Source organism: Cricetulus griseus, chromosome 7, assembly GCF_003668045.3.
Source record: "Cricetulus griseus strain 17A/GY chromosome 7, alternate assembly CriGri-PICRH-1.0, whole genome shotgun sequence".
Taxonomy (NCBI): Eukaryota; Metazoa; Chordata; class Mammalia; order Rodentia; family Cricetidae; genus Cricetulus; species Cricetulus griseus.
In genome coordinates this window covers 131040435-131065033 of record NC_048600.1, presented here as the reverse complement: position 1 = coordinate 131065033, position 24599 = coordinate 131040435, and the positions used below count along the sequence as shown (strand labels likewise).

The 24599-nt window shown below is 55.7% G+C and overlaps 1 protein-coding gene across 3 annotated transcripts; it reads left to right on the top strand.

The window, feature by feature from the left end:
- Positions 1–2524: 2524 nt before the first annotated feature.
- On the top strand, positions 2525–22960 carry Rbfox3 (RNA binding fox-1 homolog 3). Of its 3 annotated transcripts, none has more exons than XM_035447744.1 (11): positions 2525–2770; positions 9589–9723; positions 11577–11630; positions 12368–12460; positions 13710–13770; positions 18206–18259; positions 18369–18501; positions 19079–19118; positions 20172–20239; positions 21321–21399; positions 22916–22960. In XM_035447744.1, exons 1-11 carry the CDS (start codon positions 2549–2551, stop codon positions 22958–22960), a joined length of 984 nt encoding a protein of 327 aa, XP_035303635.1. In that variant the 5' UTR covers positions 2525–2548. The 3 variants fall into 3 exon arrangements, with proteins under 3 accessions (XP_035303635.1, XP_035303634.1, XP_035303633.1); XM_035447743.1 differs by having other exon boundaries at positions 9586–9723; XM_035447742.1 differs by having other exon boundaries at positions 9586–9723; positions 18938–19118.
- Positions 22961–24599: the final 1639 nt, after the last annotated feature.

Below are 24599 nucleotides of genomic sequence, written 5' to 3'. Positions count from 1 at the left end.
GGTCACCTCTGAGCATAAGGTCTCACCATCTGCAGCTGGTCACTGTGGTGCCCTGGACCAGGGAATGCAGAATAAATGGGTGTAACTGGAAGATACCTCCCTGTCGTACATCTCCACCTTCCTGTGCTGAGGACAGCTGTGGTCCCAAGTGGCCCTCAGACCCAGCTACAAACTCATCACTCGAGGGCTTTAAAAAGATGTCCGAGTCAGGGCCCCACCCCAGGCAGCTGAAGTGACTCAAGCCAAAGCCAGCCAGGAGGAGTGGGGAGAGGATCTGTGAAGCCGTATCAGTTAGTGAAGGTTCTCATCAAATATTTACAGCGGAATTGAGCTCCCTGGCGTCCGCCAGGCCGCTGGCGGCCCCTCCCTCCCTCCCCCTCACCTTCTACACCCTTAGGCCTCCTGTTCCATCCTGCCATTCACCCTTGGCCATCCCGGGTGCTAGATGTTCTCCACCCCTGCATGGAGTTCCATCTCTCCCCAGCCCTCCAATCCCCCCAGCCAGGAGCCACTTGCCTGTTTTAAATGCCAGCATGTCTGGTAACCGTGTAACGTCACTTCCAGACCTAGATACTAGGCAGCAATGGGTTGGGTATCTCCAGCTCGGGGATTTGCTGTGTCCAGGTGTGAGAACGAGAGGAGGGTGGGGAGAAGAGAAGAGGGGGTGATTCGAGGCATACAGAGGTGATTCAGAGCTTACACTCTTGTCCCAGTGTTGAGCTTTTGCATAGACAGGCAAGGGACCAAGCAGCTTTTGTGGGGGGAGGAGAGCGGTGGGGGGGGGGTGAGGACAGAGAAGAAAGAGGACTTGGGTGCCGGAGACTGTCTGCTTGGTAAATCTGTTCCAGGGTGGCTGGAAGGGAGCAGGGCAAGGCTAACACTCATGGCTAGCCACCAGACAGAGTTGGTGCCAGGCCAGTAGACTCTTCACCTTTGCTGTGTCCACATGGTGGCCAGGCCCCTTGAGCACCATCACGGTGGATCCAGCATCTGGACAGTTGTGGCCTTCGCCAAGCCTGGTGGAGCAGGCCTGTTCGTGCTTCCCAAGTAAGCCAGCCCCAGCCTGGGCCTGGTGCACTCCAGATGCAAAGAAAGCAGCTCCTGTGAGGGTGAATGGGAACCCGGTGATGTATATGGACAAGAGCGAGGCCGAGTGTGTGCTGTGGGAGAGCTCTCTCGTCAGTGAGAATGGGACGTTAAGGGGCATGGGGTCGGCTGTGGGGAACAGAGGATCTGGAGAGGGACCTACAGGCTGACACTTTGCTGGCCACCCCAAGGCTGAGGTAGTCACAGCCAGGCTGAGAGGTGAAACATGCAAATGGCAAAGGGATCAATCGGGCAGACACAGAAGGAAACGGGAGAGTCGTGCGAGCCTACCCCCACCTCCCCGCTACCTCGTACCCGTGCTTAAGTAGGTTCTCACTAAATGAAATGTCTCATACTATGGGCCACAGGAGAGTCGTCGTTGGATGGGCATGGGTGGGAGGAGACTGCCCCTGTCCTTCCCACTTCCTCACCTCAACAGACCCACTCAGCAAGGACATGAGTTCTTCCTGATGTCCCCTTGGGGGGGGGGGTCTGCTCCAGTGCGAGACACCCTGTCCTCTCAGGTGACAGACCTCTCTGGCCACACAAACAAGAGTGAAGGCATTACCTTCCCAGAAGGGACGATGCAGGGACTAGAGTAAAGCAGTCTCCTCCCCCTTCAGCCTCCCCTGCACCTGGCTCTGCAGGACAGAAGCCTTGGGTTGAAGGAAGGACTTGAGTTGAGCTGCTTGTCTGCCTGTAATGAGTTTTCCTCACAAGTGCCCAAGAAGCATGGGGTGGGGCCCAGACCAGCATCCTCAGCTTCCAGGCTCCCTGGTGATGCTGGCACTGAGGGCCCAGGCACCAGCTTTGAGAGTCACTGTGGAGGCCCCATGCTGGGGTTGGGGGTCAGCATCAAGGGGGTGCTCATCACGTCTCTGGGCTGCAGGCTTTCAAGGAGGCAGGAAGGAATCTTAGTGAGAGCTCAGAGACCTGGCTATGCGATCATCTTGTCACGATGCATTCTCTCCTGTCAATCAAGGTGAACTATGAAGCCACCCCTTTTATGGGAAACCAAGGCTTGGAGTCCCGTGGGGGAAGAGGCTTGGTGGCAAAGGAACGGGGTGCTTCTTGAATACATGGGTGTCCGGATCCAGGGAATGTTTCCCATGGTCATTATTGTTAGGGTGAGGGAGTAAATTTAAATCCATGTTGGTTCCTGTAGCAACACATGAGTCTGCAATGGTTGCAATAGCCGGTTGGTTTTAAAATCTAGGTGGGAAAACAGAACTCTGATGTTGTGTGGTCACAAGGGTAAGTGGTCACAGCCTAGCCTGGCACCTCCCTCGGCTCTGCTAGGGGAGCCCCATCCCAAGGACCCGGGAGATGCCATGCAAGTAGTGTATGGAAATCACAGAGCCTGACACAAAAGCAACATCTCTGGTAGGATTCAAAAGGTTCTAACCGGGGCTTTGCTCTCCACCTACAGGGCAATCAGGACGCCACGGCTCCACCTGAAGCAATGGCCCAGCCCTACCCCCCTGCCCAGTACCCACCTCCGCCTCAGAATGGAATCCCAGCCGAATATGCCCCGCCTCCGCCACACCCCACACAGGACTACTCCGGCCAGACCCCAGTCCCCCCAGAGCACGGCATGACCCTCTACACACCAGCACAGACGCACCCCGAGCAGCCAGGCACCGAGGCCAGCACACAGCCCATCACTGGGACTCAGACAGTGCCGGTAAGAGACCCTTCCCACACGGGCCAGCCCAGGACTGTGGCACAGTGTCCCCTGGTACATGCTGTCTGGGTAGAACTTTCTAGAAAGGGCCTCTAGATATGTAAGGAGGGCCAGATTTCATTGTTGGGCATCTTCCCCAGAAATCCTCACCCCAGTGAGCCTACTTCCAGCCCCAGATTTCAGGTACAGCAAGGTTCCCTGCAGTGAGCACTTGCCACCAAGGGACCACCGAGTGAGGTTGTGACCTCACTCACCCCAAGCTGTCTCGGGCTTCAGGCCAATGACCCTCACCTCATCTGGGAGGTGGGAAGTGTGGTGGTGGCTGCAGATGTCCTGTTAAGGGGAAGTAAGGGACAGAGGCTTGATCTGCCTAGGGTCTCAGAAGAAAGCCCGGGTGGGCGGTGAATGGTGGGCGGTTGTGGAGCTGTCTCGGGTTGCAGGCCCCCCTATCATTTCTAATCACTTGTAATCTACCTGCTTGGCTGCCCTCCAATCAGATAGCTTCAATTACGCGGTTGTAATGCAGCTCGGAGGCGAAAGTGCTGAGCACTGCACTTCTCAGATTTCCTCATGGAGAAAGGAGTGGGAAAACAGAGCCGCCTGGGTGGGCTGTGTCCCACGGCCCTCTCCCAGGCTCTGTCCTGAAGCCCCCTCCCAGGCCTTGGCTGATGCTGCCGCCACTCAGGCTTCTCTGGCTCTTGCCATTACACTCCCTGTGGGCCTTCCCCTCCTTGCTCGGGGGCTTTGGGTTCATCCACCCATCCCTGCTGGCTCCATCCCAGCAGCCGGCTGCCGGCTGGCAGGGCCTGGGCAGGAGGCCAGCTCGCTCTGCTCTCCCCAGGCAGAATGGCACCACCCTGGCGTCTCCCCAGGGGGCCTCCAGCTGTGCTCCGTTAGTCTTACCCAGCCGGCTCCACAGACGCTGTATGGACCCAAATGCTGCCCTCTGTGCATGGGCAGGGGCTTCCTCTACCCCCCCCAAACCCTCGGAGGAGAGTCTGCCCACTGTACCTGGACTGCACCTGACCTTACCCCATGCCCAGACAATGTTCTTCCTTCCTGTGCCAGCATTACCTGCCCGAGTTTGCTGTGAAGCCAGCAGAAGTCCCACTCCAGTGTGGGACACCTGACCCTCCCCCACTTCCCAGCCCCTGGGATTCCTCCAGCTGTGGGTCACAGACTGGAAAAGCCAAACCCCTGGGTTACAGAATTGGAGTTCTGGCCCCAAGTTACCAAGTTCACACATAGCCTCTGCATGCTCAGGATAGACAGGTGACCCCAGAATTAAAGAGGTTTGCCAGAGCTAAGTCACAGCCGTGTGGCCCAGGTCTTCTCTGATAGACTTTAGCAGACAGACCCCTCTACCAAACTGCTTATGAACAAATGGCAGTGAGCGGGGGGTGGGGGAGCCTCTCGTAAGACATGGGGCTTCTTCACCTGGTCGAAAGCAGGTCAGCGTCGCAGAGGGCACAACGAGGGGACAGATAGCTTTGAAATTCAACAGCAGAAACCAGCACAGAGGCCTCTGGACAACTTGCAGCTACAGTCAGACGCAACTACAGAATCTGAGTCAACCTCTCTGCCCTGCATAACACAGGCTGAGTGCCAGGCTCCGAGGCACTTCTGCGGTGCAGAGAGGGTGTGACCAGCCCTGTCCTTTGGGTTCCACTAGTCAAAGGCAGAGATGTCAGGGAGCTGGGGGCTGGGGTGAGGGCTGGCTGCCTTGGAGCAAGCTTAGTTTTGAGGTTTGGTACCCAAATGTTTCCCATGGGAAAAGCCTGTACCAGAGAATGTCAGAACCCTGAGGAACACACACCCTGAACCGTCCTGCTCTCTGGCTGGAGTGTTCAGGTTCTGTCAGGGTGTCAGGGTCACAGTATCAGATCTTCTAATATGTCTATTTCACCATGAGGGCAAATCTGCCACTCTGACCTGGGAAGGTAGAAGCTACTAGACTAGCAGGAGGACATTGAGGACACTAAGGGACACCCCCCTCCAAAAAGCTGCAGGTGCCTGGAGGCCTTGCTCTCTGACCTTGGGGCACTTAAGCAAGCAGAGCTACCCACCTTGGGGGAGCTCAGTGGAGAATAGGCGTGCTCTGTTCTGAGAATCCAGGAGCTGTTGGCCCCTCCTTCAGAGGAGCTGCCTGACTGGAGGCAAAGCCAGCATGTGATGACCAGGTCCGATGTCACCAATCTATCACGTGCACATTGGGAGGACTCTTTCCACTCACTGTGGCTGTCTCTGGCCTGAAGCTGGTATGGAGGTGTCACCAGGACGGCAGGCAAATTGCATTCAGGGATCCAGTCTACACCTGGCTTCTCCTACCTGGCTCAGGACTTCCTTGAGTTTCCAGGACATGGCCACCAAGGCCACCAAATAGCCTGGTACCTTCTCCCCCACCCCCCCGCCAGGCACCCTGCCCCGTTCCCAGGACATGTGTGTGTGCACCATCATCCAGCTTATCGCATGGACACACACACCATGGTGCCCTTCTCCCCCAGAGAGATCCCTTCTGCTGTGAGCAGCATTGCTCCGCGTTCATACCCCACTAAGTCAGCTCTAAAAGGCCCATCCTGCCCCCAAGCCAAGGGTGGTACATGAGGGAGCAGGTACCCAACAACTGGTATACCTGTCTTGTCCCCCATTCCCTCAGAGACATGTATCCTGGGCCTGGGCTCAGAAAAGCTGTCTTGGTTTTGGGACAGGGCCTCTATGTGGCCTGAACCTGTGGTAAACAGCAGGTTTCCCCACCTTGGAGCATCCCCAGCTCAGAATCGGGGAGCCTTGTCCCTATCAGCTCAGGACTCTCCCTGACAAGCCACTTCCCAGACAAGATGCCCAAAGACCCTGAATAACAGAGGGATGGCTGACCCCAAGGGACCCAGCCCATCAACCATTTGTTACTCTCAACAGCCTTGGCTACAAGGGACCTCAGAAATCCTTAGGCCCATTTCAACAATTTTGTCCTTAACCCGAGTGACTCTTACCCCTGGTCATTCCTGAGACAGCTGCTCATTGCCACATAGGAGACCTCTATTCTGTCCCGTCATCTGGAAGTCCCTTCTGAAAGGGCCATCCCCACCTGTGATCCCAGCAGGAAGGCCAGAGATCCCAGAGCTCCTATGCATGGATTCAGAGCCCCATGTCTCTTACCATGCAGGGCCACCTACTGAAGGCAACACAAAGTGTTGTGTGTCATCAGTAGGGCTACAGGGAGCTCTACCGCATACAGAGGGTCCAGCCCGAGGGTAGAGGAAACCCGTCCTTCTGCACTCATTTATTCACTTGGGGTCAAATGAGTGCCAGGGATGGAAGCCCAGAGGGCTCACACCCTGTCCTTACACTAGACAGAAATCTTGGAAAGACTGGTGTACACCTGGAAAACACCAGGGCAGAGCCGACAGAAGGTGTTGCTGGGTGCAGGAACATAATGGGGCTTCTCCCATCAGGAGGTGAAGCCTGGGGTCCCTGGCTCCTTGGTTGCCCAACGAACGACAGAACAAAGTGGGCAAATGGGATGAGGAGGAAAGAAAGAAGGCATGAGCCCCTGAACCAGGCCACCGATGGTGGGACAGCTCACTAGCCTAATGGGGGACAAGTCAGTGTGGCTAGTCAGCTGCGAATGCTGCAGATGTTTGGCCAGTCAGCAGAGGCACAGTGTGTCTGTCATTCAGCATCCAAACCGAAGCACAGACTCTGGGGTTCTGAAAAGACACTCAAAGAAGAAAGACACCTCAGGGCCACATGCAGACAGCCCCTCCTCCCAAGCCCACTGGCTGTCCACCGGAGTGGCTGGATCGTCACTCAGATACCCCGAGGGTGCGGGAGAAATAGAGCGAGGCTGCAGAGTGGAATTCCAACAGCCAGCTTGGTTTATGCCACATCAGCCAAGCTTGGCTCCGGACCAGTAACAGGGTCACCAGGCCCTTCGGCTGCCCAAGGCCCTCCCAGAACCCCTCCCTCTGCTCACCCTTCCCAGGTGACTTCTCACTCCTCTGTGTAGAGCTTGACAGACCCAAGCAAGGGGAATTAGCCTTCTCCACTTTGCCTTAGCCCCAAGAGCTGGCACCCGGCCTCAAATGAGTAGCAGTGGGAAAGCTCTGCATCTGAGGACTGCAAGCAAGGACTGGGAGGGGGAGGAGGAGGAGGGAGAGCCAGCCCACCTACACCACTGTGATAATTGGCAGGAAGGCCTCGCCCCTGCTCAGGACCAGCAGTATGCAATCCCACTAAGGGGTTTCTCAACGCACCTTACAATTTTATAGGCACTGAGCCCATTTACTTGCCTCTGTACACTGCTGAGTAGGATGGGGGAAACAAAGGAGCCCCGACACCCCAACTTCAGCAGTGCAGTGTTGTGGTTTCCCCAGCTTGCTTTGACAGGGATTCCTGAGCTATAGTAGCCACCTGGTAGTGCTCATTTCTGCCCTCTGCTGGTCAGAAGCCAGCATTGCAGGCCGCTAACAAGGCTGGATTCCTCCAATCCAAGATGAAGATGACTTAATTAGTAGGAACACCTGCAGCTGCCTGCTGTGTGGCTTCCACGGGGAAAGGAGGAAACCACACCTGCCACGAACAGAGTATGGAGCTCATACCCCCCCCAAGAAAATCACAGGCTGCCTGGGCAGTTTTGCCTTTGTCCAGGGGTACAGCTGTCCCTTGGGAGTCTAGCCCACTGACAGCAAGGAGCACAGCTTCCTCCAGAAGCCCCAGAGCACCCCTGGAGAGTCAGTCAGCTCCTCCAGAGTCAGCCTGCTGCCCTGCGTTGCCCCACAGAGATGGATCTGGTGTCTAACAAACCAAACATGCACTCTTCTGCCCGCTGTGGCTGTTCCTACTACCTGTGTCTTCTTCTGCCCAAGCCCAGTTCCCTTCACTGGGCTTCTGGGTAGTGTTAGCAAGTCCCAACTTCCCGGCTTGCCAAGCCTGAGACTTCTGACCACCCAGAGGCACTGGGGTCGGGCTGCTGTACCTACAGTTCCAACATGGGGCTCAGAAGACAAGCACTAACCAAAATTGTCCAGACACAGGTGGCTGGTTTGCTGAGATAGACGTAGGGCTGTCCACATGAGTAGGGGAGAGGGAAGGGGGCTCGCATGCCCATAGCTGTGCCATGTATCCCCAGTGTCCCAGCAAGGCAGAGTTGCATCTACAGGAAATTTGCATGTAAACTCTCCAGCCCCACAGGCCTCCCAAGCCACCCCAGCTGGTACCTGGCCTCTGGAAGCTGTCACCTGGGCCTTCTCCTCTGGCCATCTAGAGCACTTGCTGCCTGAAGCCTAGTCAGAGCCTCTTGGCTGAACACAGGAACATAAGGGAATAGTCTGCCTCTCCAAAGGAGACAGGAAGGCTAGAGCTGGAGCCCAGAGGCCCATCCCTGGCCACTTAGGCATGACAGGTCTTGGGGAGACTGTCCATTTGGGCTCCATCTTCTTCAGCTACAGCACAGGCCCAGGCAGTGTAACCTTGGGCACAGCTTTCCTGACTATCCTGCCTCCATGAGACCCATACTATCAGCATTCCTGGAATACAGTCTACCCTGAAATAGCCTGAGAACACCCAGCACTTCCTGGAAGCCCACAGGAAAGGAACACTGAGTCTCTCCCATCAATCGCCCAGCAGCTGTCTCTGCTCCTTGGGCCACAGTGGGAACAAGAGTGACTAACACTAACCTCTGTACCATGCCGTACCTCCATCTATGCCCCAGAAAGACTCAGAATTCACTGGATGTATTTTGGAGGTGATCCCTCAAAACCATAGGGGCAAGAGGACATTGGGATTGGAAGAAAGCCATCAGAAGATGTGTTCTTAGCCTGGTGTTGCCATGTAGCTGAGCTCAGCCCCACTTGGAGAACAGGGACAATAGCATATAGGAACCCCAGGATGGGGACTGGGGCACCTACCCCCTGTGTGTGCCACCTCAGAGCTCCTATCCTGGACACTAAGGCTTTGGGGATGAGTGGAAAACTAGGTAGACTGACAAGTGTGTGACCTACCTGGCTGTGACATGAAGACCTCAGGCCTGAGCATCCAGGAGATGAAGTCCACCATCTTGGTCCAGATGCCCACTCAGCCGGCACTGAGGAAGCACTGGCCAGTCTGTCTTTGCTGCTGCTGCTGAATCTGAGAATGAGTTGGACTGAAGGCCCACCTCACTGAAGATGTCTACACAGGCTGAGCCACAGGCAGGCTGGGCCTCAGGCATGTTCCCAGTCCTCCTACGTGAACTACAGGGTGGTGGGCTTGAAACCCGAGTCCTTTCAAATTCCCACCAAGCCGGTGTTTAGTCTGAATGAGGGCAGACTGTGTAAGACTGGCCCTAACAACTGGAGTGGCCCCTGGGGGGTGAGTGAAGCAGCAATGACCAGGGTCAGAAGGACCCTTGGGAGCACATGGCATGACATAGCAGCACCTTGCAGATAACCGTACCCAGGAAACCAGTCATAAAACCAATCCGATTCTGACACCAGAAGGGCCCCCACTCTCCAAACTTCTTGGAGAGCAGCAGTAGTACTGGGCTGAGAGGCACTGAGGATGGCACTCATTAGAGAGGGTCATGTTGAGAGAGCTCGTAGCAGACCTGGCCAAGGAGGCCTGAGCCTGTTCTGACAGGAGAGGTGGTCTCACAGGCTAACTATAACAGAAAAGGTGGGGCATCCATCGGGTAGCCATTTGAACCTTTGAGAATTGCCCTGCCAGAGTTCTCTTGGGGACAGCTGGCCCAGGGGAGGGAAAGGTTGGGATGGAGAGAGAGGGTGGGCCCACACAGCCTACAGGCCCACCTCACAACCGAGTCTTCTTTTCCTCCGCAGCAGGCAGACGAGGCAGCCCAGACGGACAGCCAGCAGCTCCACCCTTCCGACCCCACGGAGAAGCAGCAGCCCAAACGACTGCATGTCTCCAACATCCCCTTCCGGTTCAGGGACCCCGACCTGCGGCAAATGTTCGGGGTGAGTGTGCACAGCCCTGCTTCTCTGACCCACCCCATCTTTGCAGAGTCTGTGCCAGGAGGAGGAGGTGGGGTCCTGGGGTTCTTCTCACCTGAGTCCAGTCAGCTCTCCCCTCAATCTGTTCACAGAGCACAAGAGGGGGTAGCCAGGGTTAGGGTAGGGTTCGGTGAGGGCTGCCTCTTAAGCATCTCATGGTCACCTGGTTCTTACTTGCATGCCACCAGTTTCCAGGGGCCATAGAGTCCCCAGGGCCCCAACAGCCTACCTCGAGGCAGATTTCGAGGGACAGCCTGGCCTCCCGGCCTTACACAGCTTCAGCCTCTCCTGTGTGTCTAGGGATGACAAGGTTCCCCTCTTCCAGGCTGTGTCCTGGCTCCCCGGGGCAGGGGCAACTTGCAAATACAATTGATTGGAACCAAGCAGGCAGCAGTGCCCTTCCCAGGTCAAGTGTGGCCCTAGATTTTGCACTGCTGGGCTCCAGAGAGGGCAGTACCTTTACAACCCCATGCCAGGCTACCCCGGAGGCTTGCCTTTGATCTGGGCTCCAAGGCAAGTGCTGGTGTCTGTGGGTAGTGGGGCTGCCATGGAGAAGACTCGGGAATATGGGACAGCTCCCTGAGCTCCTCAGCCTGTCTTGGCTGCAAAGGACCGTGTGACTAGCCTGTGTTCCTTCTCTCTGTCTCTGCCTTTGCCTCAACTCCCCTCTCTCTGTCCAGCACCTGTTCTCTTTTTACCATACAACTAGCAACTCAGGCCTGAGCCTCCACCCTCACTCAGCTAGGATGCATAGGCACTCTGCCTCGGAGCAGCCCTAGTGTGACCCTAGAATTGCACTCCCAATCTTTGGGGTGGGTCTCGCTGGATCAGTGAAAACCGTCAGATGAATCTGGGGTTTCTGGGGACTGTGAGCTTCTCTGAGCCTGGGCCCCTTGCATTAACCAGCTGCTATTGTAGACAGTAATGGACTGGGGCCCTCGCCCTGAACCTCATCACAGGGCCCTAACAGACAAGTCACTTTTTGGGTCCATAAAGAATGAGGTAAAGGGTTCCCCTTTTCTCAAACCTGAAGACAGGGCCCTATACCTACCTGCCCCCCTTGGCCCTCCTGGCCCTCTTACCCTGTGTCAGGAATGTACAAGGTGAGGGGAGCCCCCATCAGTTGCTGGCCCAGGAGGCTATGGCCTAAGGACCTTGGTGTTGTGTGGAGCTGTGGGTCATGTGTTTATGGTCTCACATACAAGGCTGACCATGGAGACTCCAGGCTAGCTATAAGACTGTAAGGCATCAGAGAGAGCCAGAGCAATATATCCCAGCTGGCAGGGTATCCTGTACCAGGAGGAGGCCTGGGTTCCAACACACAGCACAGGGGCAAACAGGAGTCACCAGTATAAAGATTTGTGCTCCCCACACCCAGTCCTCTCCCTGGTCCCTAGTCCTTCACTCTTAACATCTTCTACTTGCCAACTGCCACCTCCAGAAGGGCCTGAAGGTCCCTCCCTTGGCCCAATCAAGGGTCCTGATTGGTCATCTCAACTGCCATTTCCTGGCCCCAGCACTGGACCCTCCCCTTCTCCACAAGCCCATTCAAGCAAAGGCCTCTCGGCTGATTAAGGATGGCACTAATACCTTGGGCATTCCACCTCTGCTGTGGCCACAGCCCAAGGGGACCCTGGTGCTGTGTGACACAGGCTACTTAAGGAAGACAAAGGCCTTCTCCACAGGAAGAAGGGGAGGGCATCCCTGGGGTCTTCTTTCCCTGATCCTGGTGGCATCTTGGGAGTGGAAGGGATAAGGCTGCTGCTGTCGTAACCCCCTTCTCCTGTCTTCCACCCCTCCTCTCTCTGTCTCTGCAGCAATTCGGGAAAATTTTAGACGTGGAGATCATTTTTAACGAGCGGGGCTCCAAGGTGGGTGCCGCACAGAGGCCGCCACCATTACAGCGCGCCGGCTGTAGGTCCCGCCAGGCTAACGTGTGAAATGTGCGTTTCGTTCCTGGAGAGCTTCGCGCCCGCTCGCCCGCTCGCCTGCCCGCCCGCCCGAGGACCCCTGAGCCACACGGGTGCTTGCACTCCCTGCTCTTCTGCCCCCTGCCCCCAGCTGTCTGTTGTTGCCAGGCTGCTTCTCTTCTTTCGGGCTGCCAGGACTTCCTGCTTTCACCCCAGAGCCCCACTGCCCCCAGCCCTGGGCCTGGGTCCCCAAGCCCATCCAACCACTCACAACCCTGGAGGCTTGTGGGAGGGGCTATGGAGTCTGTAGATCGGGAGGGCACCCAGCAAAGAAAAGCTCTGCTCCCCTCCCCAGAAAGACCCACACACACACACACACCCTGGGCTCCCAGAGCAAAGGTGGGGTGCTGCTCCCCATGAAGCCTGGTCTCAGCCCCTCATCCCAAGGGGTTACAGCGGCAGGCATGGCCCCGGGCCAGGTTAGCGTCTCTTTGGCCTGTCCTCCTGGGAGATGTCAGACGTGGTGGGCTCAGGCCCTGCCCTTGCCTGGGGCAATCTCCTAGTGCTGGCACCAAGACAGACTTCCGACACTGGGGACTTTCCTTCACTCGCCTGACTTGCCCCTCTCTCCCTCCCCTCCCCCCTCCCCTTCCCTTTTCTCACCCCGTCTTCCCCTGTCTGTGCTCCTCTGCTCACAGGGCTTTGGGTTTGTAACTTTTGAAACTAGCTCAGACGCTGACCGAGCTCGGGAGAAGCTGAATGGGACGATCGTAGAGGGACGGAAAATTGAGGTGCTGAGATAAGTGTGCGGCGGGCGGCTCAGCAGGGCAGGGAGGTCCCGGACAGCATGCCCCACCCCTGGGCCCCCACCAGCCTGGCGGCTGCCGCCCACCCCACAAAAGCCCAACTGGGGCCTCTGACTGCAAGAGGAGCCGCCCTGACTCCACCTCCCACCTGTCGCTCAGGCCGGTGGAGGCTTGAGGCTCACTCTGAGGCTCCGCCTCCAGACCTCTTCCTGGAAGAGGCCCGCCCCCCATCCACTCATGGAGGCTCCAGAAAACATGGGAGGCCAGGTGGACTCAAGAGCTATGGACAGCCCAGCCTGTCCCTGACAGAGGGTCGGCCCATCAGGCAGCCTCAGCTGCCACCCTTGTTGAGTAGAAGCAGAAGTGGCTGGGGTTCTGGCCAAAGGCTAGCAGTGAGCAGAGTTGGGTGGGGCCACCCAGGCACCCCATTTCTGCCCCTTTCTTCCTTGTTGGTTCCTCAGTGTGGCTTCAGGGTCCAGAGCTGTCCCCTCAGCAGGCCTGGAGCAGAAGGGACTACGAGAAAAGAGGGGCCCAGAACTGTAGAAGCAGGACTCTGACACCCGACCCAGTCGAAGTGCCCAGTGGCTCTGAGACCTCTGCCCGGGCTGCTAGGCTCACACATAGAAGTGCAGAGGATGTGTGTGGCCCAGACTTCTCCCTTGGGCATTGCCTAATTCATTCCTGCCTCCCTCACTCCCATTTGGGCCACCTCTGTCCTCTGTGTCATTGCCTCTCCCCCAGGCAATCTGGCTAGGCCTCACATATCTGGAAAACAGGCTCTAGCCCCTGGGTTCTGTCTTTCTAATGTTTCCCTTACCTACCTTGCCCCCCAATGGCCCCATCAGACAGTTCCATGCTGCAGAGAGAGGTCAAAGACTCTGCCCCAGGAGAAGAGTTGCTTGCCCGTGGTGGTAGGAGTAGCCATCCTGTTCACACATACCCTAGAAGGTTCTTGGCAACTCCCTGGAAGAGAATAGCAAGGAGCCTGGCTGCCAGCAGGCCTGGGACTATCTCCAGGAGCCCCTGCTTACCAGCAGTGTTGGACTCCGTTTTCTGGAACTGCTTCATGAAAAGCACCAGTGTGGGCCCAGGTCCTGGAACCCAGCTAGATATCAGCTTAGGAGCCTCAGTGGCCTTCCTCCACAGAGGCCACACCCCAAGGGTAAAACCAGGGCAGCTGAGGGCCCACAATGAAGCTGACTCACTCACTTACTCTCTCTCTGTCTCTGGACAGGTTAATAATGCCACAGCCCGGGTCATGACCAATAAGAAGCCTGGGAACCCATATGCCAATGGTGAGAACCCAAGACTCCCAGCATGCTTCAGGCTCTGGAGCAGAAGCCTGGGGAAACTGAGGCAGCCAAAAGGCCAGCCTTCCTGGTTCTTAACCATCGCCCTCATCTGGTGTCCGAGCTTTCCCACTTTCGTCCTGTCAGAGAGGAGTGGTCAGCTGAGGCAGACAGCTGGGTCACCCACCCCACCCACAGAGCTGGTGTCTCCAGTCAGCACCCCTGAGCTTTTCCAAGTGTGCACAGCTCCCAGAGGCTGTATAGAAAGGCAGCAGGTACAGACAAACAGTGGTGACTTCCTGGAAGACTAGAGTTGAGTCTAGGGGGCTCTGTGGTCTAGTGCACTGTCCTCATTCACAGGACAAAGAAGAGGGGGTTTCTAGACATCCCTGAATCCCAATCTTTTCATCTGAAAAACAGCAATATGGAAGGTTGGGGACACGGCTCAGTTAGTAGAGTGTTTGCCTGGTGTGCACAGACAGAGCCAGCCCTGAACCCCATCCCTCCACATCCCACGAACCAGAGTTGATGGTACACAGCTGTAATCCCAGCACTTGCAAAGTAAGGGCAGAAGGGTCAGAAGTTCAAGGCCAGCTCGGGTCACATGAGACCCTACATCCACTGCCTAGAGCTGGGGGAAAGACAAATGGCGTCTCCAAGGGCCACCCAGGGCTGGGGACACAGGTGTCAGTGTCGAGTAAGTGAGATGCTGGCAACAAAAGGAGTGTGTCCATGGGACTCTGAAGGTGTCAGCTACAGCTCCCAGCTGGCTGCTCTGTGAGTGAACTGTATGGTTGTGTGTGTGCACACCTGTTAGTCTGCATGTGCCCTTTTCCTCCAGTCTGAGGTGCTGGTGGCTGGCTCCACCAAGACTTTTAGAAGATTGCCAGTGAGAGGGAGAGGTCTTCCCTGAGGGTAGCTGGCTGTGTGGCAGAGCCTTTTCTAGCTTCAAGGGCTACTGGTGAGCAATGTCTGTAGTTGGAGGTGTGGTACCACTCACAGATAGCACAACACCCACCTCTGCATGAGGTAGAATGGACCACATTGGATCATACGCAGAGTTGGGTGACCCTACTAGTGCAGAAACCTGCAGCAGAGCTGAAGGTAGAGCAGGCACGTGGTCAGACAGCATCCAGGTGTCGGAGTTCAGAGGAGAATGTGTCCTTGTTAGGTTTCCTATAGCTGGATAAACACCAGAACCAAAAGCAACTTGAGGAAGAAAGGGTTTATTTGGCTGGCATGTCCCAAATAACAGTCTCACTGAGGGAAGCCAAAGCAGGAACCGAAGCAGAGACCACGGAGGAGCGCTGCTTATTGGCTTGCTAGCCCAACTTACTCCACCTGCTGTCTCAGACCATCAGGCCCACCTGCATGGGGCGGCACTACCCACAGTGTGCTGGGCCCTCCCACATCAATCATTGGTCAAGAAAATGCCCCACCCAGCTTGCCTACAGTCAATGTGATAAGGTCATTTTCTAACGAGGCTCCCTCATCCCAAGTGACTCCAGCTTGTGCCAAGTTGGAAAACAAACAAACAAACAAAAGCCCTAACGAGCACAGATGGGGACTCTAGCCAGTTCCAGCTTAGGACTGAGTATCCAAGAATTCTCCCTGCTTTTGCAAGGGTTTGGTTCTCAAAATTCTGAGAACTTGAAAGTGTCCTGGATTTACCCAAGTCCCTAGTGAATCCTGGCCAACTTGTGTTAGCTGGCACTTAGCACAGGTGGTAAAAGGGTAGGCTTTTTTTAAGGGGACAAGATGGGTTTGTGGGTGCTATGATGTAGCTGTGGCCATCATGGGGGCAGCCCTCCTGAGGGTGGAGCTTGTCCTGAGGTCCGTAACTCAGACACACTCAACCCCAGTCAGCAACAGCATCTTCACCCTATTAAACGGATAAAGCCCTTTTGTTGTTGTTTTTGTTTTTCTGGCTTTCCAGACAGGGTTTCTCTGTGTAACAGCCCTAGCTGTCCTGGAACTCGCTCTGTAGACCAGGCTGGCCTCGAACTCAGATCTGCCTGCCTCTGCCTCCCGAGTGCTGGGATTAAAGGAGCATGCCACCACCTCACGGCAGCCCTCTTCTTTAATATCTGGATATTCTAATGACTCAGGAACTTGAGCTTGGTCCAATGCAGGACTGAGCTTGGTCCTCAGTTGTGAGCTCCTGATTCTGCATTTTGGGGTAAGTGGGCACAGTGATCTAGCCATTGTAAACACCTGCCACTGTGTGAGCCATAGGCACCTCAAACAACTCTCTGGACCCTGGACTAGGTCCTAGGGCAGAGTAATGACATCCACTGAAAGTCTGTCTCCAAAGTCAGCCACTGCAAGTGGCAAGTGAAGGGACCTGCTGGCTTCTGTGAATCCACAGGGCCTGGGTAGTCCACAGCAGCTGTGACACAGTTGAGCTCCTTTCACCCTTCACTTAAGGGCCTTGAGTCGCACCACTGTATGGGAAGACCGGCAGAGTTGAGGAGTATGATGCAAAGAATAAACCCAGCCCCAGCCAGATCAGTTCTTTGCTGGCTCCTCCCAGTACTGATGCTGGCTGGTGTCAGGGAGTAAGAGGAGCAGAAAGCTCTGCTTACGGTGCTGTGGGAGAGCTACACGGGCTTCAGAGCAGCGGCCCTGGGTTCACTGTGGCATGGCCAGAAGGGGCATTGGCTCATGAGAGCCTTAACACCGCAAAGTACTTTCAAGTTCATCATTGGGACTGTTGAGGTCCCCACCACGGGAAACAAGCCCTCCAGGTGTTACCAGGTGCACTACTTACAGTGGTCACAATAGTCATCCAGGTGGGTCCTCGGGCTGTCTCTGTTAGCCTGTGGGGTTCCACTCAAGCAGAGCCAGCAGGCAAGTAGACATTCTCAGGTCCAAGTGTCCAGGGCCCCTGGGACAGGATGCAGCCGCTGACTCTCCTCTTCCAGGATGGACCCAGAAGAACCAAGAAATAAGCCCAGGGAAGGTGGAACCCAGACCAGCCCCAGGGTTCTGCTCCATTATGCTCCACCTGGAAGATGAGATCTTGGGATATATCTCCCCATATTTCTCCCCTGCTGACCTTAGCTGTATAGAAGATCCCAGAACCCTGGTCCATTTAGACACAAGGTGGGGTACTAGGCCTGAGGGTGGGAAATGCTTAGTCTAGTGTCGGTGGATAGAATGTCTGAATGTTCCACTCGAGTGCCGCTTGTCACCTGCCCTCCCGTGGAGCTGTTAGAACTGGGGTTGAGAGTTTCCATGTGCAGTCTGCTGCCGTCCATTGCCACCAGCTGACCAGTGGCTCAGGTCCTCTCTTCCCCTCCTCATCATACATGCCATTGAGGAGTGTACAGATGAGACCTGAGTAACTGAGGAGCGGCCTAATCCTTCTCCACCTACCGTCTGGCCTGTAGCCGCTGGACAGTTGGCTCCTGAATCCCAGTGGGAAAAGGACTGCCCACCTAGAAGAAGGGAGAGGTGGGGGGTTCCTGGAGTCCAGGAGAGAAGTCAGGAAGCCCATCTGGCTTGAGAGTACAGGTTTGAAACCTGCTCTTATGTGTGCATGCACACGCACACTCGCTCACATACATACACACATACATGCCCATATTACCAATCTCTGTCTGAGTGTAAAATGGGGAGGTTATAACACCTGCCCCATGTATGACGAGAACCTCAGTAGTTAAGAGCAGTATTTTTGGCACACTCCAAGCACACCTATTAAACATCATTATTATTATTTTAACATTTTATTTAGGGTGTGTATGTGTGTGTGTGCAAGCATGTTGTAGCATGTGTGGAAATCAGAGAACAACTTGCAAGAGTTGGTTCTTTCCTTCCACCCTGTAGGTCCAAGGGCTTGAACTCTGGTCACCAGGTTTAGTGGCAAGCACCTTTACCCGCTGAGCCATTTTGCTGACTCTGTCTCTATTCTTCTCTTCAGTGTAATGGCCTTCCCTGCCTCTTTCCCGGCACCCTACAGAAGGACTTGAGATAAGAGGGCAGAGGGTGGGAAACCCATCACTCAGGAAAGGGAGCCCCAGGAACCTCAGAGCAGCAGGGACACTTTCAGGCAGGATATGACTTATTAGTCCCAGTTGTGGATACAGATATTTTCAAGCTGTGTCTCCCCTTTCCATTTCACCCCAAGCTTCTGATGCCCCAGGGTAAGAGAGCCCAGGAGCAAGCTGGGGGAGGGCACCCTGCAGGGGGAACCCAAGAACCCAGGTCATGAGTTAAAGTGGGATGGGCATGCCTGCTATTCCTCCTGTAGCAGGTGGTTATCGTGTGGGGAGACAGACCTGGGTTGATGCCCATTCCTGAACAGGGTCCTGCCCTTTGCAGAGGCCAAGTGGCAAAACAGCCCCATAGGTCTGGCTGTTTACTGCCTTTGGAGGTCCCAGGCGTAAGGAGAGATGACACTAGGTTTGGAAAGCCAGTGACTCTGTTCTTTCTTTTCTAGGCTGGAAGCTGAACCCTGTAGTAGGGGCAGTCTATGGGCCTGAATTCTATGCAGGTAAAGACAGGGACGGGCAGGTGGGGTGGGCTGAGGAGGGGCAAGTGGGGCTAAGCCCTGGCCTCTCTTCACTTGCCCTCTCCCACTCTCTCGTGCCCCTTTCCTGCAGTGACCAGTTTCCCCTACCCCACCACGGGCACCACTGTCGCCTACCGGGGTGCGCACCTGCGGGGCCGGGGCCGGGCTGTGTATAATACCTTCCGAGCTGCACCACCTCCGCCCCCCATTCCGACTTATGGAGCGTGAGTACCTGGAAGGGGAGGCTGAAAGAAAGCCAGGGGACATGGGAGGCAGCCCTGACAAGTTAAGGGGGCTCAGCAGCCCTTCCAGAACTGTGGGGCAGGACAGAATGGTGGGGACCCCAGAACCTAGCACTGCAACTGCCTCTGCCTGCATCATCAATGCCCCCACCACAGGAGACGCCTTCAGGGCTCGCTGGCCTCTGAGGGGTCATTTAGCACCAACATGTCATCTGAATGCTAAATAGGGCCTGTGTTAGCCATTGGGTCCAGCAAGGGCCTTCTGAGAGCCCTCGCTGGTCCCTTCCCTGGGGTTCTGCCCTCCACTGCTGAAGGGGGACAGCTGCCTGGGGGAGGGGGGAGGGGGCTGATGGGCCCCTGGGTTTTGGGAGAAAGGAGCTGACCAGCAAGGGTGTTACTCTATTGTTATACCAAACAGGGCACTGGAGCAAACGCTTGTTAAAATGCCAGTCCCGTGGGCGGGGCTGGCACCGTGCCCCCTCCCTCCTCAGCAGACACCGGAGCCGGCCTACCCCACCTCTCCAGCGTTCCCACCACTCTCTTGTCCGTTTGCTTCCAGGGTCGTGTATCAGGATGGATTTTATGGTGCTGAGATTTATGTAAGTGTAGCCCTGGGGAGGGAGGGGTGCAAGTCCAACATTCTGTCTGTGCCTGTGGGAAGTCTGTCTGCCGTCATGGCCTCACTCCTACTGCCCTTTGGACTCAGTGCTCCAGCATCAGGGCGCACAGACCATGGCCACTGCTAATGGTTATCTCAGTAGCCCTAGAAGCCTGAGGCATCTTGCCCCGTGTGGCAGGGGGTTACATGAGGGGCACTGGGTGGCCCTCTCCCGTTCCTAACCATGCTGGGATCAGCATCCTTGACCGAGATGGAGGTTCTGAGAGAGACCAAAGGCAATCGCTGGGTGCCCATTCTCTCTGGGCAAAGCCCCGCACCTCCCTCTCCCTTTGAAACTATGCCCATCACGTTCTGTGGCCCAGAACCCTCAATGAGCATCACACACACACACACACACACACACACACACACACACACACACACACTGACGCTGACTGTGCTTTGCCCCTGGGCAGCTACCTATAGCTAACTACCCACTGTCTAAGGTGTATCTGAACCAATCCCTTCAAGGCCCCATCCATCCTTCCTGGTATCCAGGACTGGGTCCCAGAGTCACCAACAGGCTTCCTATGACTGTCAGCATTCAAGCAGTGGCTGGTCTGTTGATGGGTCTGCGGGCATGTAGTGTGTTCTGGGACCAGCATGCAGCCAGAGATACCACTGGTGCACATTAGTGTGCACTGAAATTACAAATGATTGTGAGAACAGGAAGGAAGGAAGGAAGGGAGGGAGGGAGGGAGGGAGGGAGGGAGGGAAGGACAAATGAACAGGCAACCCTGCTTCACCCTGAACACTACAGTCCTCAGACCTCCATTAGTCCATAGACCAGGTCCCCAGTCCTGGACCACCTAAACCACACCAGGCTAAGGTATGAGTGGAAAGTTGGGCACGGGAGGCCAGAGAAGGTCTGTAGCCCCTCCTGGGGGCCTGGCTCTGCTGGGTCTGTGTCCGCCTCAGTTTCTCTGGCTCTGCCTCAACCTGAGAGAGCCCTACTGAGTCCACCTGCCATCTCTCCTTCCCACCTCCCCTGCAGGGAGGCTATGCAGCTTACAGATACGCTCAGCCCGCAGCCGCCGCAGCAGCAGCCGCCTACAGTGACAGGTGAGGCTGGGAGCAGCAGGCCATACAGGGCACTGGTGGGCTCTTTGGAGGGTGGGTTCAGACAGACAGGAAGCCCCACCCACCACTCAGGACCTGTGGGCACTTGTATCTGGTGAATGCAGGGCTGGAAGGAAGCAAATCCAGACTGAGCTCAGTGATCCATGAACCAGGGGACCCCTGACTGGTTACTGCCTTCCATATATTTCATGGGGCAGTTAGGATACCCAAGTCTCAACCCAGGGGTCTCACAGCTCTCCAGACCCCTTACAAAGAGGGTGACTTGGAGCCTCCATTTGGTCCCTGGAAACAACTGTGGTCCTGTTTGTAGCTTGGAGCACCCAGCCCTCCCTCCGCCCAGCTGTGAGCTTGCCCAGGAAGAAAGCTATGCTTGTTCAGCGGCAAGTCCTCATTGGAGGCTGAGCCTAATGCCTTTTCCCTCAGACTCTTGGCCTGGTGGCTTCAGAGTTCCTGTTTAGGCTATATAGTAGATCTACAGAAAGCCAGCACTCATGTCCATATGTCCCCTGTGGCCTGGAAGCCACCTGCACCCACACCACCATAGCCAGCAGGGGCCCTCCAATCCTTGCCCTCCTTACAATCTGTTGCCCCACCTTTATGTGCAAGGCATACAGGGTTCTGTGACCCGGCCTTGTCCTCAGAATTTGTCACATCACAAATTAGGTGAGCAGAAGGTCATCTGGGACAGAGTGCCACCTCTTGGGCCGTGATGCTCCTGGTCCCCACCCCATCTCTCTTTAGTCCAGCCCTTTCCCCAGCTCTTAGCCCTCCTTAGTTCTTGCTGGAGGCAGAGTCAAAGGAACTTGCTAAGAACTCCACCCCCTCCCTGTGTCACCAAGCAGAGCACACTGGGCGCGTACCAAAGGGGATACACTGCTAAGTTCCAGAAACTTCCTTCCCAACAGAAAGGAAGGACAAGCAGCTGAGAGGGTCTCATGGGGAAGGGGGGCCTGGTGGGCAGGTGGGGGGCCCTCATGGGAAGGGTGCTGGTCTGGGCAGTCTGGGCAGTTGTTCCCTGCTTCAGCTGCCCCCCCACACCCTCCCCCTCCCTGTTCTTCCCTAGCTATGGCAGAGTCTATGCAGCTACCGATCCCTATCATCACACCATTGGCCCCACAGCAACCTACAGCATCGGAACCATGGTAAGAACAGCTGCCAGTAACACAAGGAGGTCCATCCTGCCAGGGGATGGGTGGGACAGGGCTGCAGGAAGAGGCTGAGGCCTCCAGCCAGTGCCTAGCTCTAAGAGTTGGGAAAAACTATTGAGAAGGACGGACCTGCCTGCAAGGCAGGTTCAACCCTCCACAATGACTGGAAGTGTCCGGAGCCCAGTGACCACAATCCTGTCTCGATCCCTCCATTCCCAGTACCATGGCCTTTCCTCCCTGCGGTGGCTGCAGAGGCCTGGCCGTTTGGGCAGATATAACCCATTCTTTCCTGGGAAGTGTCCGAGGTTAACCCCCACCCTCCAGTTCTCAGAGGGACTAGAAGACAGCAACTCTTTCTCACCAAACACTCTTCCCAGACTACCCAGGGCTCCAGGGATGTGGCTTCCAGCAGCCTCATCCACGGTTTCAGGGTGGGAGAATGGGCGGACTGGTGTGTCTGTGTGCATGTGTACGTGTGTGTGTGTGTGTGTGTGTGTGTGTGTGTGTGTGTGTGTGTGCCCGGATGTCAACATAGCCCAGACCCTCTGTAACCCAGTCTGTGTCCGGTGTACACCTACTTCCTGTGCCTTAGCGTTCCCCCCCCCCCCAGGGATGTTGACATATGTTTCTAGCTTGCATCCAGCATCAAAGATGAAAACACTTGGGGGGCAGTAAAGAGAGAAAGCTGAGGGAAAACATGAATTTTTTTCTACCTCCCTTGGTTTTGACTATTCCCTTGAGATTTTTGTCTTTGTTGATTTTTAACAAGCCTCAGACATCCTGAGCAGGCCTGTGGGGACTCTAGCTAAGAGGGTGCCACAACCACACAGGAAGAGATCTAGACCCAGGACTGCAGCCTGAAGGCCCAGGCTGCCTGCACAGCTCAGCCTCAAGGCGCTAGCTAAAAGCTGTGATTGACTCACAGGCCCCTCTTGGTTACGGCTTATTTTCGAGGCTTGGGAGGCATTCTCCGACTTTTTCCTCCTGTGTTTGCTACTTCCTTCCATTTCCTGCAAAACTTGGGGGTGGGAACAAGATTCCACAGAAGCCTCTCCGGCAGGACACAGAGCCGAGCCTAGCAGGCCCTAGTAGACCCAGATACAGGGTAGGAGCTGTGAGACACTCACTGACCAGGAGCCATGATGGAGAAAACTGACTAGCCCTGTGGGCAGGAGGAGATAGCTCCACCAGAGGGCATAGTGAGCCCAGCTGAAGCCACCATAAGTGACCCCAGAGACAGTATAGAAGTCTGCAAGGGACGATTATCCCTCCCAGCCCCAAGACCACGGAGGAACCAGGCCCCTGGTTGTTATGACAACCAGAAACCCATTCTTCCCAAAGAAATGCCATTGGGGGAAAGAAAGTGGGATTAGCTATTTCTTTCTTTTTCTTTCTTTCTTTCTTTCTTTTTTTTTTTTTTTGATTTTCCTTATTTTTTTCTTTTTGATTTTTTTCCTCCCAATACCAAAAGATGGTACTGATTGGCTGTTTTTCATCTTTGATGTTGCAGGCTAGCCTCTGCCGAGGAGGGTACAGCCGCTTCACCCCCTACTAGCAAGAGACCCCCCTCACAGCATTCACACCACAGCTTATTCCAAACCAAACCCTTCAGTCCCAACACCAGATACAGCCACCAGGAGGACAGTGCACCCCTCCCGGTCAGCGACAAGCGCCACTGACCCTCTGCGACTCTAAAGTCCATAGATTTTTACCTCCAGCCAGCTGGTCTCCCCACCCCACCCATGCTGGTGTGTGTGTCTCTGACCCTGGTTTTCCTGTATGTCTGAGCCTGGTTCCCTATCTTGACGTTGTTGATGTTATACAAGCCACTTCAGGTACAGTATGCCTACAGCGGGAGCCAGGCCGGGGGGACGGCAAGTTGTCCTACCAGGGCCACGCCTATGACTCAGGGCAACACAGGCCCTCAGAGCTCCAGAAGTGCCACCAAGCCTCCCTCAGAGCCACCTCAGCTAACCCCTGCAGGCCTGGCCACCCCCATGCTTGGTGACTAGCTCTAGGCCTAGTCAATGGGTTTCTCAGTGGGAGGGGGGCCTCCATCCACCTTTCTCTAGGAATGTCAGGAGTAGCTGCGGCCCTCTGGAGTAGCTGCGGCCCTCTGGAGTAGCTGTGGCCCTCTGGAGTAGCTATGGCCCTCTGGAGTAGCTGCGGCCCTCTAGACTTCCACTCCGCTGAAGTTAATGTTTCTATTAAATTTTACTAACTATTCTCCTGTCAAAGTAGTCACAAGCACACTGTTCTGTGCACATACTGCTGTGGTCACCCCAGCTCTGGGATTCCTTATGGAAATGGAAATGCCCCTGCCCCTGCCCCTGCCCCTGGGCCACCCCGTGTTGATGGACCTGGAGACCCTCCCTGAGCCTGACCCACCTCCTCAGGCATCTGAAGCTGACCGATAGCTCTGGGTATTTGTCCTTGACCTTTGACCTACAGAGCCACCCAACCTGAGACTCAACATACTTTTGTCAGGACCCCTGCAGAAGAGGGGAGGGTTCCAGTAGTCAGGCCAGGGACGCGGGTCTGCATCCTTCTTAGCCTTCCTGCAGCCACCCGAGCCTCTGTTAGCATGCATGTCCCTCTGTGGCCTGTGGGGACCCACCCAGTTCTACTGCCTAGAGTCCCTAAAAGGATGTCAGTTGGTACCTGAGGTCAGGCTAGCAGGTGTTGGCCCCTCCCCTGGGGGGAGGCGGGGGTTCAGGACCACAAGGTGACCAAAGTTGTTAGCCCTGCTCCTTCTCCACCGCACCCCACCCTCTACCTGGTCTGATTATCTTCCACTCACAGCCCTGCCCGTCCTCACAAGATGGTTACTTTAGCTTGTGGTGGGGTTCCAGATGCTGTGGGGGGACAGTTTTCGGGGTACTGTGGCTTCAGGTTGCACCCGAGACCACAGGCACAGGGACCCCAGGTGCTGCAGCCACCCCTCAGAAACTGCAAGCCTTCCCTTTCTGTTTCTGTTGTAGTGAAACCTTCCACCGTCTCCTTCTCGGACCATGAAGGGCAAAAACAAAAAAACAAAAAAAATCACAAAACAAAAAACAAAACAAAAAAAGATGTTAAGATCCAAGCAGCAACAACAACAACAACAACAACAACAACAACAAATTCCAACCAAACCAAGAGGCATCCAACCAAGTTCAAGTCCACGTCTGGCGTATGCCCGCACCGAGGGAGCT

Bases quoted from the DNA above. Each gene is read 5' to 3' on its own strand.
- Rbfox3 (XM_035447742.1), top strand. From the start codon at position 2,549: ATGGCCCAGCCCTACCCCCCTGCCCAGTACCCACCTCCGCCTCAGAAT. The intron at 11,631-12,367 runs GTGGGTGCCGCA...CTCTGCTCACAG, and splicing joins TTAACGAGCGGGGCTCCAAG to GGCTTTGGGTTTGTAACTTT. The intron at 18,260-18,368 runs GTAAAGACAGGG...CCTTTCCTGCAG, and splicing joins TGGGCCTGAATTCTATGCAG to TGACCAGTTTCCCCTACCCC.